Source organism: Panthera tigris, chromosome C1, assembly GCF_018350195.1.
Source record: "Panthera tigris isolate Pti1 chromosome C1, P.tigris_Pti1_mat1.1, whole genome shotgun sequence".
Lineage (NCBI taxonomy): Eukaryota > Metazoa > Chordata > Mammalia > Carnivora > Felidae > Panthera > Panthera tigris.
Genome location: NC_056667.1, coordinates 159060806 through 159078266, shown reverse-complemented (window position 1 = coordinate 159078266; position 17461 = coordinate 159060806). Strand labels below are relative to the sequence as shown.

At 37.5% G+C, this 17461-nt stretch overlaps 1 protein-coding gene across 4 annotated transcripts in view; it reads left to right on the top strand.

The window, feature by feature from the left end:
• SLC25A12 (solute carrier family 25 member 12) overlaps positions 1-17461 on the top strand; it is a 127015-nt gene that overhangs the window by 73891 nt on the left and 35663 nt on the right. For 3 of the 4 annotated variants that reach the window (XM_042994701.1, XM_042994700.1, XM_042994702.1), the window contains 4 exons: positions 3951-4097; positions 6267-6405; positions 7050-7143; positions 10619-10703. In XM_042994701.1, the coding sequence (XP_042850635.1) occupies positions 3951-4097; positions 6267-6405; positions 7050-7143; positions 10619-10703 (465 nt within the window). The remainder of the gene's footprint in view (positions 1-3950; positions 4098-6266; positions 6406-7049; positions 7144-10618; positions 10704-17461) is intronic. The other variant, XM_042994703.1, reaches the window with a different exon arrangement.

Below are 17461 nucleotides of genomic sequence, written 5' to 3'. Positions count from 1 at the left end.
ATGGATTTGAAGAATTAATATTGTTAAATGTAATACCCAAAGTGATCTATAGATTCAATACAGTCACTATCAAAATTCCAGTCCTAAAATTTGTATGGAACCACAAAAGAACCCAAATAGCCAAGGCAATTTTGAGAAGAACAAAGCTGGAGACACCACATTTTTAAAATTCAAATTATGAAGCTATAGTATTCAAAACAGTATGGTATTGTCAAAAACAGACACATAGATCAGTGGAACAGAAAGAGAATCCAGAAGTAAACCCATGCATATATGATCATTCATTTTTGACAAAGGAGTTAAGAATATACAATGCAGAAAGGGTAGTCTTTTCAATAAATGGTGTTGGGAAAACTGGATATCCATATGCAAACGAATGAAACTTGACTCCTATCTTATACCAGACAGAAAAAACAACTGAAAATAGATTAAAAACTTGAACATAAGACCTGAAACTTTAAACTCCTAGAAGAAAACATAGTGGGTAAGTTCCTTGACTTCAGTCTTGGCAATGATTTTTTGAATTAGACACTGAAAACAAAGGCAGCATAAGCAAACATAAACGAGTGGGACCACATCAAACCAAAAAGCTGCACAGCAAAGGACTCCATCAACAAAATGAAAAGGCAGCCAATGGAATGGCAGAAAATATTTGCAAACCACATATCTAATAAGGGACTAATATCCAAAATATGTAGGGAACTTTACAACACAGTAACATACACACACACACACACATATATATATATATATACACACATATATATATATACACACACATATATATATACACATATATATATACACACACGTATATATATGTATATATAGAGACACATACATATATACACACGTATATGTACATGTATATATATACACAGACACGTATGTATGTATCCCAGATACATACATATATACACACACACACACACACACATATATGTATATATGTGTGTGTATATATATATATATATATATATAGGATGTGAACAACACTTTCAACTCCGTAAGTTAATTATAAAAACTAAAAATGGATAAGAGACCTGAATAGACATTTTCCCAAAGAAGACATATAAATGGCCAGAAAGTATATGAGAAGTTGCTCAGTCTCACTAATCACCAAGGATATGCAAATCCAAACCATAGTGAGATGTTACTTCATATTTGTTAGGATCTCTATTATCAAAAAGACCAGAGACAACAAATGCTGGCAAGGATATGGAGAAAAGGGAACCCTGTACATTGTTGGAAAGTAAATTGGTGCAACCACTATGGAAAACAGTCTGGAGGTTCCTCAAGAAATTAAAAATAGAACCACCAGGTGATCCAGCAACCCCACTTCTGGGTATGTATGCAAAGGAAACAAAAATCACTATTTCAAAGAAATAGCTGTACTCCCATGTTTGTTGTACATAGAAACAACCTAAGTGTCCATTGAGAGGTGAATGAGTAAAGAAAAATGTGTGTGTATTCACATACAATAGAATATTGTTCACTCAAAAAAGGAAATCCTGCCATTTGCAATAACTCAGATGAACTTGGAGGGCATTATACTAAGTGAAATAAGCCAAAGAAAGACCTACTACAAGGGATTGCTTCTTTGTAGAACCTTAGAAAAAAGTTGAACACAGAAACAGAAAGAATAGTGGTTGACAGGGGCAGGGTGGGGGTGGGTGGGTAGGGGGGCGGAGGCTGGAAAAAGGATACAAACCTTCCATTATAACATGAATAAGGTCTGGGAATGCAATGTATATCATGGTTACTATGGGTAATAATACTGTGTTGTATAATTAAAATTTGCTAAGGAAGTAGAACTTGAGTGTTCCTCTAAAAAAAGGTAACTGAGGTGATGGATATGTTACTTAACTTGGTGGGACTCCTTTCCCAATGGATACATGTATCAAATCATGTTGCACACTTTTTATATATCACAATTTTGTCACTTTTATCTCAACAGAGTTGAAATTTTTAAAAAGTAGGAGTAAGGTAAAAAAAATAATAAAGAATAAAAAAGTAGGAGTAGGGAAGAGACAACTTTGTCATATCATGCCGGTTGTTTATTTTGTACTCTTTCATATTTACCAATTGAGTTTTAGTTTCTCCACTTCTGTTGTCTTTTCAAAAAAATCCAAACATTTAGATGTTGGGTGATAGATATTAAAATACCTTAGATGTTTCCCTCAGTATTCTCATTTAATTTTTTTAAGACTATTGGAAGATTTAATAGATTTGATATACTTGTCTCTAGCCTGCCAACCTGCTAAGAAAAAATATTTTTAAAACTTATTAAATAGCATACAAATAAAATCTAGAAAGCCACATAAAACAAATGCATAGTTTAATGAATTATAAGGCAAACCTAAGATAATTTAAATGTCTTTGAATTACCAATGAACTATCACAAGCCCATAGGAAAATAAATTAGTAAAGTAATGAGACTTTTTCCAAAACTGTTAAAAAAATTTTTTTAAATGTTTATTTACTTAGAGAGAGCATGAGCAGGGGAGGCGCAGAGAGAGAGGGAGACATAGAGTCTGAAGCAGGCTCCAGTATGCCAGCCGTCAGCCCAGAGCTCGACATGGGACTCAAACTCACGAACCATGAGATCATGATCTGAACCAAAGTCAGATGCTCCACCAACTGAGCCACCTAGGCACCCTGCTACCAAAACTTTTAAATATCAGAAAAAGCAACATTGGCTTGTAGGCTTGTATAAATATGGTAATGAAAATTGCAGTATTGTATCTGTGAATAATATATATTTAGATATGAATATTATTTTTAAAGTTGCAAATAGTGTGAAAATGGCACCCAATAGCACCATTGTTATGTTGTGGTAACAGATTTATTTGGATTATGTCATAGGTCCTCAGTGCAGAAATGCTCCACTTTTCACTTTTGTATAGTATTCAGCATGTTACTGGCACGTTTTATTGTTTTTATTGATATCATTTATGACAAAATGTGACTGCTGAATAATTCAAAAGTTCAGCGATCTTCTGGATTATTTTACAGTTTATGAGTAACTGCTGCCCAAGCCAGACAGTGATAGCTGAACACTAGTTATCAGTTTGTTATTTATAACTTTCATGTTAGAATTACTAATTATTGCTCTTACCAGTCAGTAGACTTTCTCACTAAGTTCATGTTTTAAAAATTGTTTGAAAAATGGTGTCTTAATTCATTGAGAGAGAAAAAGAGACCCTTTAATTACAGTATTACATTGAAATACTGGAAATGAATCTAAACTTTTTTAAGTTTGCTCATTTGAGAGAGAGAGAGTGCAAGTGGGCAAGGGGCAGAGAGAGAGAGAGAGAGAGAGAGAGAGAGAGAATCCCAAGCAGGCTCTGCGCTGTTAGTGCAGAGACTGACACACGGCTCAGTCCCACAAACCGTGAGATCATGACCTGAGCCGAAAGCAAGAGTCTGACGTTTAACTGACTGAACCGCCCAGGTACCCCAAATCTAAACTTTTATTTCAAAACGTACCCTTGGGAGACACTGGCAGCACAGAGCCTGCCTGAGATTCTCTCTCTTCCTTTCTCTCTCTCTGTGCCTCCTGCTTGCCATCCCCCCCCCCCAATAAACTTAAAAAAAAAAAGGTACCCTTGGATAAGAATGCCTTCAAGCAAGAAAGAATACATTTTAAAAGCTGAATTAAAACACTAAGAACGGTTCAGTGTTGAAAACTTTTCAAGTGCATTAAGGTTTTTTTCCTCCTCCTCTTTATTGTCATGCTATGATTCATTCTTCCCGAGGAGTACTGTGTAGTACATTTTCAGGAAAACGTGCTTTTTAAAAGAAATTAAAAGTTTTGTTGTAAATTCAGAGCTGTGCAGTGTTCATTTCTGTAGTAAGTGCATGCAAGGGAAGAATGTCCTCCTTTTTCAAAACATGCAGTTGGGATGTGCTTTAACCAATCTACTGTTCTATTTCTAACTTCCCTCTAGGAGCTGCAGCTGGAACATGCAAGACAAGCCTTTGCACTGAAAGACAAAAGCAAAAGTGGCATGATTTCTGGTCTGGATTTCAGTGACATCATGGTTACCATTCGGTCCCACATGCTCACTCCCTTTGTGGAGGAGAATTTAGTTTCAGTAAGTAGAAAGCAAGTACTTCAATTTTCTCTTTCCTTAACATTTTTGAACCATTGGGTCCTGGCTCGCCTCCTTGGACACACCCGACTGTCAACTATTCTAACTTAATGTTTGGTTGGTAGAAGGTAAACAGGTATGTGTAAGGGAGGTGGGAGTGCTGTGATGGTGAATAGTCTTTCCCGGATCAAGTTTTTTTCAGAGCCACCATCGTGCTCTCCTATATTTCTAAATTGTTTATTTCCATTTACAGAGTCCAGTGAAAGAAAACAAGGGAGTTTGTAGACAGGGGTGTGCAGTTACTTTTCCCAGTGGGCAGGGCAGTACTTCGCCCAGACACTGCTGCCTTCACCTTGGCCTTTTTCCATCCCACCAGGCTCCCAAAGCCTTGCTATAAAGATGGCTCCTTCCTTTGTTGCCTGCAGGGTGCTGTTTGCTAGAGGAATCATCACTGGCCTCTACACTGTTTTAATAACCATGGCCGTGGCAGAAGGTATGGAGGAAATATGTGGGCATCAGCCAATGTGGCTCCCTCCTCTCTCTGCCCCTTCACCTGTGCATTCAGTCTGCATGGACCAGACGGTTTTTTTGTTCTGTCAAACTGCTAATCTCTATAAAGTAATCATCTGGACCAATAGCAAACTGATGTCATTCACTTCCTCACAAAGAGTGCTGAAACTTTCCTCACTTACCAGTTCTCTTGTTCGTGCATTGTACTTATGTATAAGTTTTTGATTGCTGCTTGTTTTATATGGAGGGAAGCCAGTGAGTGCTTTTGTTGTTTCAGCTGAAGATCATTATCCCTGATTTAGACCGGGGTAGAAAGATCAACTTCTGTTCTTTTTCTTCAGTGAATTTGAACATGGAGCATGTCACTTTGTCCTACACATTTCACCTCCTTGACACCCATCTCCCACTCCCTGAACCCTTACCTCATACCCTAGCCAAAAAATGAGAGAAGGACAGAAAGAAAGGGAGAGAAGGAGGAAAGGGTGGGGGGGGGGGGAGGGGAGAAAGGAAAGAAAATCCTACAGAGGGGGACTCTCATTGCCTTGGAATGAGGGGACCCATTTAATCTTTTCCAATTGGGTTACATAGACCTATTATAGCTTCAACTTACCAAATGCCATTTCAGTCCCTGAAGGAATGTATTAAATAATTTGAGTTCTCCTTTTGGGTCACTGGCATCCAAATTCAAGCTAATACAAATATCATCTATATTTGGGTTAAGGCATGTATGTGAGGGATGGGTACATTTGCCCATCATTACCTACACTATTCTTAGTAGACCTTTATGATTAAGGTCACACTGGTATTTCCATAAGTATTTCTTTGAGTTTTTATTAGAGAATGTTTTTAATCATATGGGTTCCTCTGACTCCTGGCTTAGAAATTAGGCTTTTGCAAACTATGAAAAATGTTCTCTTTTGAGTTTATATCCAAGTGGTGGGCAGAGGGAGAACTTACCTCTTCACCCTGCAGAGGTAATGAAGGCCAGATTGCCCCCCACCCCCATCACTCCCCAGGCACAAGAGAGCCTCTTTTGCACTGTTCCACTAAAGATGTAATTTATAGTGAATAAATCCTCCCTAGATTTTCTCTACATTTTTTGGAGTTTTTGGTAGTTGTACCTTTCGTGATGCAGATTCAGACTGTTAAATATCTTAATTATAGTAGTGGTCTTAAAAAAAAGAAAACAATTAGGAAAACTGATATAGTGAAATAGTTTTAAAATAGAAAGTTACCACTGGTTTTTGTGTATGAAAAAAAAGCAAGTTTAAAAAATACTCTGTATTGTACATTGATGTTTGAATTATCCTAGACTAGCAAGAGTTCATAGTTGAGGATCTTGAAAATCCTGTTTAAATAACCATTATTTTTGATCTGTGATAATTGTATTTGTTGTTTCTGACCTTATAGGTAGATGAACCGTGAAGTCCAACTTCCAGATGTTGCTTTCTTCCTTAAAACCTAAATTACATAGACCTCCCTGAGGGCGTGAAATGCACTGAGTGTTTCAGTAGGATACTTTCTTTGTATTTATGGACTGGTTGTTAATCACTTTAATAATGAAGACTACTTGGGATCTTCTTTGAGAAAAGTGTAGTGTCCTTAAACGTGTTTTATTTGTTTTTGCTTACTGTTTAAACTTTTCCTGTTGTCATTTCCTAGGCAGCTGGAGGCAGCATCTCACACCAGGTTAGCTTCTCCTACTTCAATGCATTTAACTCCTTACTGAATAACATGGAGCTTGTTCGTAAGATATATAGCACTTTAGCTGGCACAAGGAAAGATGTCGAAGTCACAAAGGGTAAGATTTCAAAACTGTGTGTTGATTGGAATGTGCATTTTCACTTTTCTTTATCTAGGGCATGAAGCTGACCTAAGTTTACCACTCTGAAGCCAGATCTAGAGAGTGTGTTACGGTGTGCGTATGCTTCACTTGGGCGGTAGTGGTCTTCAAAAATCCAGGTGCATTTAATGGGGTGCTGGGGTCAGGAATAAAAAAGCAGCTCTGACAGTTTTGAAAAGAACCTTGGTCCAGTCTGTCAAACCGGCTAGTGGCAGTGTGGCCGAAACTTGTTTGTGCTAGGAGGGAGTTGTGGCAGAAAGATGGGCAAGCCTCCTCTTTTTGCTGTGTTGTAGTAGGGTGTTTTCGTTGATTGGAGAATAGCACGTCTTTTATCTTGTGACTCTGGAGACGAAAGCAAATAAGAGAGAGGATTCTAAAGAGATTGTTTTATCTTTGAAATAAATTTGTTTTTGCTGATTCCTTGTGTTAACATTTTATCTTTTGCCGGCTTTCAAACTTCCATAGTGGAACTTAGGTATTTAAATTCAGTTTTAGATTTTTAAAATAGTTCTAAAATGCCTTTAGCTTTCAGAGGATAGTTGGTTAAACTAGAAGCATGTTAAGAATGTTTTAAGATTTTCAATTCTTTCTTTTTCTTCTAGAGGAGTTTGCCCAGAGTGCCATACGCTATGGACAAGTCACTCCACTAGAAATTGATATCCTCTACCAACTTGCAGACTTATATAATGCTACAGGGTAACTATTCCAATAATTCTTCATGATATTTATTATAGGACAGTTTCTGTAACATGTGAAGCAGGGGTATGCTTTCAGTTCATTTTACAGTAGTTAATTCAGTCTACAAATTCCAAGAAAGAGAGAGAGGCCAAATGAGAAACGGGAGGAGGGAGAGACAGACGAAGACAGACGTTTAGGTTGGGGGGATGAATGAAGGGAAAGGGAGAGAGAGCAGAGGGGAAAAGAGCAAGGAGGAGAAGAGAAAAGGAGGGAAGAGAGGGAGAGAGGGAGGTAAAAGAAGAGAGTAAGAGCTCATGGGACTTGTGAGAGGGAGATAGGGGACAGAAGACACACGAGAGTGAGGGGGAGTGAGAAGTAAGAGAGAAATGGGGAAAAGTTGATTTCATCTGGACTCAATTAAATGTAAGAGATTTGTGAAAATTTGCCTACATTTATAAAGTAAACTGCAGTACATGTCCAGGTGTCTTATAATCTTTTTGGTTCATTCACAAATGGTCATTTTTACAGAACAGTATGTATCATTTTGTGTTGGAAGGTATCATTTCTTGAAATACGTTCGTGACGTTGTCATTATGGTTATCATCATAGTCAAGCTCAGATATTTTATGCCTCCATTCTATTTTTTAAAAATTTTTTAATGTTTATTTTGAGAGAGAGAGAGAGCACGTGCATGTGAGTGGGGGAAGGGCAGAGAAAGAGGGAGAGAGAGAGAATCCTAAGCAAGCTCTGCACTGGTAGTGCACTATGAGTGCAGAGCCCAACTCAGGACTCCATCTCATGAACCGTGAGATCATAACCTGAGATGAAATCAGTAGTCAGATGCTTATGTGACTGAGCCACCCAGGGACCCCTAATGCCTCCACTCTATAGACTAAAATAACCAAAGCACATTGAGAGTTTTTGATTTGTGAAGTTCTTTTGTAAATCCGAAAGAAAAACCTTCATCTCTGGGCAGGATTTGTGGGATGCGGGACTTACGCTCTTATATTAGGTTGCAAGATTTTTTTAAGTGTAGGAATATCTGAAAAATGGTTTTTGTTTTTGTTTTTGTTTTTAATATGAAATTTATTGTCAAATTGGTTTCCATACAACACCCAGTGCTTATCCCAAAAGGTGCCCTCCTCAATACCCATCACCCACCCTGCCCTCCCTCCCACCCCCCATCAACCCTCAGTTTATTCTCAGTTTTTAAGAGTCTCTTATGTTTTGGCTCCCTCCCTCTCTAACCTCTTTTTTTTTTCCTCCTTCCCCTCCCCCATGGTCTTCTGTTAAGTTTCTCAGGATCCATATAAGAGTGAAAACATATGGTATCTGTCTTTCTCTGTATGACTTAATTTCACTTAGCATAACACTCTCCAGTTCCATCCACGTTGCTACAAAAGGCCATATTTATTCTTTCTCATTGCCACGTAATATTCCATTGTGTATATAAACAAAAAAATGGGTTTTAACCCTAGAGCTGAGGACTATTAGAATCTGGGTATATATGGGTGATTTATTGCCTTTATGCTACATAATGAATTATTGGTCTGGAGATGATACTAAAAATGCCATCCAGTCTTTGGTGATTGACATGAAACATCAGGCCATGTCTCCTTCATCTAGAATTCACATTTTTATTTATTTATTTTTATTTATTTTTTAATTTTTTTTTTTGACGTTTATTTATTTTTGAGACAGAGAGAGACAGAGCATGAACAGGGGAGGGGCAGAGAGAGAGGGAGACACAGAATCGGAAGCAGGCTCCAGGCTCTGAGCCATTAGCCCAGAGCCCGACGCGGGGCTCGAACTCACGGACCGTGAGATCGTGACCTGGCTGAAGTCGGACGCTTAACCGACTGAGCCACCCAGGCGCCCCAGAATTCACATTTTTAGCAGAGGTTCTGTGCCACCTTTATAAGATAATAAATGGTTTCAAAAAATGCTTTTCAAAACTAGATCTGAAGTGATCTACCTGGTTCATGGAATGTACTTATTTTTAAGTAAATTTTTTGGAAACAGTAGTGCAGGGTTCAAAACTCAGAGCTTAAAAGAGCATGCTGTAAAAAAGTATCTCTTCTATTCTTGTGCCTTTCCTTAAAGGCAACCAGTATTCATCAGTTTTGTATTTGTCCTTCTCAAGATACTTTGTACCTATGCATTAAATATGTACCCTAAAGGAATACACTTAGTATGTATGAACTGTCAATGTCTATACTTTACTTCTAACAAGGATTAGTTCTTTACTTTTAGTATCTACCATTGGAGTATTATTAAATTTGTGTAGTACATATTATTTTTCTGAGATCTTTTGCTTTTTGTTGTGGGATCCTGGGTTTGGAGATTTTTTTCTCACTAAGATGATCTCAGTGAATAGAGAAATACTACTTTATTTTACTATTATGTTTATTTTAGAGCATGAGCAGGGGAGAGGGGCAGAGGAAGAGAGAGAGAGAGAGAGGGAGAGAGGGAGGGAGGGAGAGAGAGAGGAAGGGAGAGAGAGAGGGAGGGAGAGAGAGAGAGAGAAAGAATCTTAAGCAGGTTCCATGCTCAGCACCAAGCCCGACACAGGGGCTCCGTCCCACAACCCTGGGATCATGACCTGAGCTGAAATCAAGAGTCAGATGCTCAACTGACTGAGCCACCCAGGCGCCCCAAGAAATACTACTTTTAAAGCATTGTTCTTGGGGTGCCTGGTGGCTCAGTCAGCTAAGCATCCGACTTAAGTTCAGGTCATGATCTTGAGGTCCATGGGTTTGAGCCGTGAGTCAGGCTCTATGCTGACAGCTCAGAGCCTGGAGCCTGCTTTGGATTCTGTGTCTCCCTTTCTTTCTGCCCCCCCACCCCCCCACTCACACTCTGTCTTTCTCTCAAAAAATGAATAAACATTAAAAAAAAATTTTTTTTTTTTTAAATTTTTTTTTTCAACGTTTTTTATTTATTTTTGGGACAGAGAGAGACAGAGCATGAACGGGGGAGGGGCAGAGAGAGAGAGGGAGACACAGAATCGGAAACAGGCTCCAGGCTCCGAGCCGTCAGCCCAGAGCCTGCCGCGGGGCTCGAACTCACGGACCGCGAGATCGTGACCTGGCTGAAGTCGGACGCTTAACCGACTGCGCCACCCAGGCGCCCCTAAAAAAAATTTTTTTAAAGCATGCTTCTTGGGGCACCTGGGTGGCTCAGTCATTTAAGCCTCTGATTTTGGCTCAGGTCATGATCTTTTGGTTCGTGGGTTCAAGCTCTGCACTGGGCACTGTGCTGTCAGCTGGGAGTCTGGAGCCTGCCTTGGATTCTGTGTCTCCCTCTCTCCCTCTGCCCCTCCCCTGCTCATGCTCTGTCTCTCTCTCTGTCTCTCAAAAATGAATAAAAAGGTTAAAAAAATAAAAAAGCCTAGTTCTTTTCCCGTCTTCTTTTTTTCTGAAGAAATATGATCTTGGTATGAGGAGTTTGTTGGTGTCTAACAGTTTTTTCTTTCCCATATTTTTGCCTGAAGGCGCTTGACTTTGGCAGATATTGAGAGAATAGCTCCGTTGGCTGAGGGAGCCTTACCTTACAACCTGGCAGAACTTCAGAGACAGGTAGGAGGAGTCTCATAAATAGAATCACCTTCAAAAATGCTGAAATAGTATGTACATGACAGCCTAAAGTTCCTGAATGCTATGAAAATTAAAAACTGTCCAGAAAAAGTCTCTACTTAGCTCAAAGATTACAACTGTTATTCCCACCCTCATGGACTATTTTTATGGGGACCTAAATTTATGTTTGTGGTTTTTTCTTTATTAAGATAAGGGAAATAAGAGTGCAGACATACACGGGCTTGACTCCTCCCTAGAACTAGCAGTCTTCCTTTCACTTGTGTGGTGACACTTAAAGATTAGTGTTAAGTTCACTTTGAAAAATTAGACTGATATTTATGGGGCTTTAAAAATACAAAACATTCTTCTAATGAAGTACATCTTTCAGTGAGATCATGCTTTATAGATTACAATAATAACACAGGAAAACTATGTAAGTAATGAGCCAGAAAGACAACCTTGAATATTACTACATTTTTTAAATAAAATATTAGCATTTTTTCTTAAAGGATGATTTAAACAATAGCTTCTGAGTCCCATAAAGTTAATACAGTCCCATTTCTGATTACAAAAATACTACCTCAGTGGGAAAATAAACCCCATGATATTACATGGAAGAGTACAATGGCACAGTTATTTTTCTTTTCTTTTCTTTTTAAATCTTGTTTTAAATTGAAACTTTCACTTCTGTGGCACTTGGAGGAGGCCCCAGTTGTAGTTACGGTCACATGGCTTTGTGTGTGGGGTGAGGCTTAGGAGGGCTCCTCCCTGTCACCCGGTATTTCCCTGCTGTCATAGACAATGCTTGTGTCCCACATGATTCCTGAGGAGACTTGTGCCGTATGAGACATTGAAAGGGTGTGAGGAGATAGGGAAGAAGACAGGAAAAAAAGGAGAGAGAGAAAACACTAAATGGGCACGCCACAGAAAGAGCCCAAGTCTGTTTTTTCTTCATTGCTGCCACATAGGTGAATAGCCACATGTGCTAGTAAAAGATCAAGGCATGTTAAGTGTGGTTCACTTTGGGAAATTTTGGTAGGAAATTTTTCTTCTACTTGTGCTCCATGAAATGATGTTTCTGCTTCTAAAGCTAATTAGGATTTCTAGTTCTACTTTTCATAATAAATAGGAATGTTTGTAGTCAGGTAAGTAGATTGAAAATGGAAAATTTTGCTTTTATATCTACATTTTATGTTAATACTTTGTTTGGAGTGTAACAAAGCTTTCTGCAGATTAAGATATATCTGTAACTCCTTACAATTTAGCTTCTTTAGTAGCAAAGAATTCTTACCTGCTACCATCAAAGTTTATTTCCACTGTATGTTCTCAGGTCCTTAAAAAATAGATGGATTTTGGGGCGCCTGGGTGGCTCAGTCAAACGTCCGACTTCAACTCAGGTCACGATCTCGCGGTCTGTGAGTCCGAGCCCTGCGTTGGGCCCTCAGAGCCTGGAGCCTGCTTCCGATTCTGTGTCTCCCTCTCTCTTTGCCCCTCCCCAGTTCATGCTCTGTCTCTCTCTGTCTCAAAAATAAATAAACGTTAAAAAATTAAAAAAAAAAAAAAGATGGATTTATTCCAATTCATTGATTTATAATAAATTTAATAAAATTGTTAAATGGTTGAGATATTGAAATATTTAAAGAGCTTAGTGAATTTAATTTTACATTTTATGGTATACATTTATGAAAATTTGCTCTAGAAATTTGAATAAGTTGCATTTCAAAAGATATTTTTCAGTATTATGTGTCTATAAATAGCTTATAACATTACTATATTTCCTATGCTGTACTTTTCATCTCTGTGATGGATTTAGTTTATAACTGGACGTTTATACCTCTTAATCCCCTTTATTTTGCATTCCCCCCCCCCCGCCCTACACATTCCCTCTGGCAACCTCTGGCAACCATTATTTACAACAGCCAAGATATGGAAGTAACCCAAGTGTCCACCAGTAGATGAATGGATGAGAAAGATGTGGTACACACACACACACACACACACACACGAATATTACTCATCCATAAAAAAGAATGAGATCTTGCCAATTGTGACACCTTGGATGGACCTAGAGGGTATTAATGCTAAGTGAAATAGGTCCAAGAAAGACAAGTATCATCTGATTTTACTTACATGTGGTATCAAAAAAACAAAACGAACACAAAACCCACCAACTCTTAAATCTTGTTTTGTAAGGCCAAGAATATTGAATTCAAATTCAGGTGTGATTTACTGGCAAAAGAATTTTGTTAATTTATTTTCCCTAACCTTATTTTTCCAATCATACATCTCAGTAAGTATTAAAATCTAGCTCTTTTCTCCCCCACCTCGTATAGTCAGTATAAAAATCTTCAGCTTTTCCTTTTCTTCTCTCCATTAATAGTATGCTGTTTTGAAGAGGTAGCTCTCTTCATTGGATTGACATACTACCTGAGTAGTGTGGTTTGGGCACGTAGCTTGACTTGTGGCATGATCTTGCTCTAGGTCATTCTCATTTATAGATTGAGGTATGTTCAACAACAAAAGCAGAAGAACTTTCTGCTACCCAAATGAGGTCTCAAGTCATTTCCTATCATACACATGTGCTTAGGGAACAGGTTAAAAATCAGTTAAGATTCTCAACTCTTATTTTGCTTTGAAAACCCCTTAATTAATCTTGTTAAATATCACCTTCATGATCATAATCATAACTTAAGGGAAAGTGCCTTTTCCTTTGGCCCATTTGCTCACGGTAGGCGATCTTCTTAGTGTTGAGTATTTTCTTTCAGTCTAAATGCTAAAAATTCAGTACACAGTCATTAACAGGCATGACAGCTACAGTAGCGTTCTACTTATGAATATTCATGAAGTGAAATCCATAGCATTAATTACATTAATTTACATACCTGAATACAAGTGAACCATAAGTTACAGTGATAGCTAAGCTTGAGAAAAACTTACTGACCATATTGTATTTAAAAAAATAAATAAATGCTATTGAATAAGGGCAGAGGCCAAAAGGTATTTGCATATTTGGGTGTTTATAGTTAGAGATGTTTTTAGCTAAGAATTCAAACACACTGTAATCCTTCAGTTTTCATAGGATTTTGTAGGGCTTATAAACATTAAAAAATTAGTTTTTAAGTGCTTATTTAATTTTGAGAGAGAGAGCAACAGAACACAAGCGAGGGAAGGGCAAAGAGAGAGGGAGACAGAATCCAAAGTAGGCTCCAGGCTCTGAGCTGTCAGCACAGAGCCTGACATGGGACTCGAACTCAAAAACCGTGAGATCATGACCTGAGCTGAAATTGGCTGCTTCACTGACTGATCCATAAACATTTTGTAAAGGAAGAGAGAGGGTAAAGAAAATATATGTGATGAACACAGGAGAGGCTTTTTATATTAATAAAAAATAGTGGTAATTTCATTCTTTTTTGGGATCATAGCCCTTATTTGAGTTTTAGTTCAACATATTTTTTTGAAAGGAGACATGATTGAAAATAATAAATCTATGAGAACGAGGCCTGTTTTCACCCAGTTTTGTAATTGAGAAATTCCATTTTGGGATAAAGTTTTATGTACATGTTTTTAGAAGTTAAAAATATTTTTGCTGTCCAAGAAACAGACTCTTATCTTTACCTTGAAGACACACACTGTGTTTTCCACTGTGCTATCTTTGAAACAGAGTATTAGAAGTAACTGGTTAGCCTTGCTTTTGTTCAATCAACGTTTAAAAAACTAACTGAACATAGTCAATATAATACATTGAAGTGATATCAAAAAGATTTTTGGTTTAGTAAATGAAAATAAAATTTTTTGAAAATTATTTTATACCATCTCATTCTTTTCGTTTTTTAATGTTTATTTATTTTTGAGAGAGACAGAGCATGAGTGGGGGAGGGGCAGAGAGAGAGGGAGACACAGAACCTGAAGTAGGTTCCAGTCTCCAAGCTGTCAGCACAGAGTCCCACGCGGGGCTTGAACTCACAAACTGCAAGATCATGACCTGAGCTGGAGTTGGACACTTAACTGACTGAGCTACCCAGGCACCTCTGATCTCATTCTTTTATAATTTTTACTTTTGTAGATGTTTATAATGCAATCGCTTCTTGCCCTTTTGGCTAAGATCAAGTGTACAATGCATATTATGTGTAATTTAATAAAACCTGTTAACTTAGATTTATATAGATATTAGTACGATGGATCATGTATATAATTTATAAATGAAATCATAATCTTTGGTTGGCAGGAGTATTCAGTCATAAACGGTTGTTGAAACTATTTACTTAATGTTGGAGAATGCAGTGGGGTGACTAGGGCCGCGGGTCTGCTTATTCCCCATCTCACTATGAGACCTTTATTGTCACTTGTCCTGTCCTTAGTATGGCCATCTTACCTTTAAATGCACAGTGGACTGACTGAGAAATTAGTACTTTGTGGTCTCACTGTGGGTTAGACCATCCTGATGGTCTCAAAGGGAGTTTATTTACAGAAGATTGAAAAACATTGGGCTCCCCCGATGGCTGCATTAGAGCACAGGTCTTGAGTGCTGCTTGGTAAAGTACTTTCACCCTTTGGGAGATAGTAAATCTCTAAACAGTCTAAAATTAGTGTTGTTATTGTAGTGATAAAGAGAATAAAAAGTAATTGTCTTTTTGGATGGCCCATTTTTTTGCTCTTCTATGAATGAATCAAAATTATGCTTATATTAAGGTTTTGTTAAAATATCCTACTCTTTCCCTTATTTGATTTCAAATATAAATATCAGTTTCTATTTATTGCTCACTTTTGTTACAGTACATAAATTAAACACAATGGATGGCAATGCAGTTGTCTGGGCTAACTTGGTAGGAAAAAATGTATTTCCTACAAGATCATGATAATGTACTACTCTGTAATTTTCCACCGTTTTCATGATGGTTTCTTCCACATGCTAAATTCAGTTTTGTACATAATAGGTATATACTTTCACGCAATGGATTATAATAAAGTTAGTATATTGTGATAGTTGAGCTTTATAAAATATGTACTGATATTTGAAATAATGGTGTTTTACCAATTTTTTTTGCCAAGGGTTTTCTCTGGGTTTCATTTTGACTTTTCATCATACATTACTTATTTTCCTTTTTACTATAGAATTTGTTGAACCACAGCACTGGCAAGCATAATGAGCTCTTTTTTTTTTTTTTTTCTTTTTTAAGCATAATGAGCTTTTAAAAGATCTCTGCCTACAGAGATCACAATCATACATTAAATATTTAGGTATCACATGCTTTGGTTAAAAACTGAAAAGATGTGTACTGTGATTCAAGATTTACAAAACAACCAAATAAAACCTTTCTATAGGCTGCTTCTCAAATTATTTATAAATATCCAGGTTTGTCATATTTATCTTGATTAATTGAGCTTTGAAGAGATTGTACAGATGAAAGCAAGTCAGAGTAGACTAGCTTTTTTTCTTTCTTTTAGATTTTAGGCATGGATTCCCTCTCCATTAAATTATTCTAATGAGCGTATCTAAGCTTTTTATTATGCAGGTTTTTAAAAAAAGCTCATTCCAAGTTAATATTTTTCAAGTTTTCTTTATGATAAACCAAATATTTTATTCTTTCATTTCAAACTGCTTATGCAGCATAACTGCTGTTTTCATAAAGAAGATATTAAAGAACAAGACTGGCAGACTAGTATAGACAAATTATTTTAGATCCTTTGTGTTGTGGGTTACCTATGAAATAACATTCTGAGTCACAATAGGGTTTTTTCCTTTGCATTGTTATCATCATAAATCCTATGTTGTAACTATAAATGTGGGTAGCTAGGATAGTTTTCAGCCTAACTACATAGCAGAATGATTTAAAGCCTTTAAAAAATAGTAAGCTCCAGGCCCCAGAGACTTATTTTTTAAAGTCTTTCTTTGGATAGGTATAGCCGGAGAATACATAGGTCTAGGAAAGAAAATGCTCAGTAACATGGTTCAGAAATATGTGGTTAACTAGTGATAAACCTCAGTGGTGAGCTTGTAAAGCCAGAAGTAAGGGGGCCAAGGCTCTGAACTCTTAAAACTGTAGTTATTAAAGTTTTTCACTTTAGTCCCAAAGAGAAGCATTTGACTTTGCTTCACCTACATATACATAACAATCCTAGTTGTGTGACTGCTCCAGCCTTAAGAAAAGAGAGAGGCGATAGGCGGCTAAACCAAATCCTACTAGGGGCTGTTGGTGAAAGAAGTAATGGCCGTGAGACATGGGAAGATAGCACCAACCGGTGCATTAGATCTTGATGCAGTAATTGATGGACCTAGGAATCTGATGACTTTCAGTCATTAGAGAAGGTGTTTTTTGTCATCAGTATTCTCTGATTTAGGAATCAAGATAGTTTGTGTACCTTTTAGAAATATATTTTTTTAATGTTTACTTTTGAGAGAGAGCCAGTGAGAGCGCGGAAGCGGCAGAGAGAGGGAGACAGAGGATACAAAGCAGGCTCCACGCTGACAGCAGCAAGCCCGATGCGAGGCTCAAACTCATGAACTGTGAGATCATGACCTTAGATGAAGTTGGATGCTTAACTGATTGAGCCACCCAGGTGCCCCCATTTTTGAAATATTTTAAAATTTTAAGTTAACTAAAGTAAATAAGGGGGAAAGATTTTATACTCAAGACATTTATTTACCCGAAAGATTCACTTCTCTGGAATGATAGTGTATTCTCCAAGATTAGAGAAATCAGGTATTAATAGACTTATTAAAAAACGGGGCGAGAAGAAGGCAACTGTGTCTCTTAGGCTAA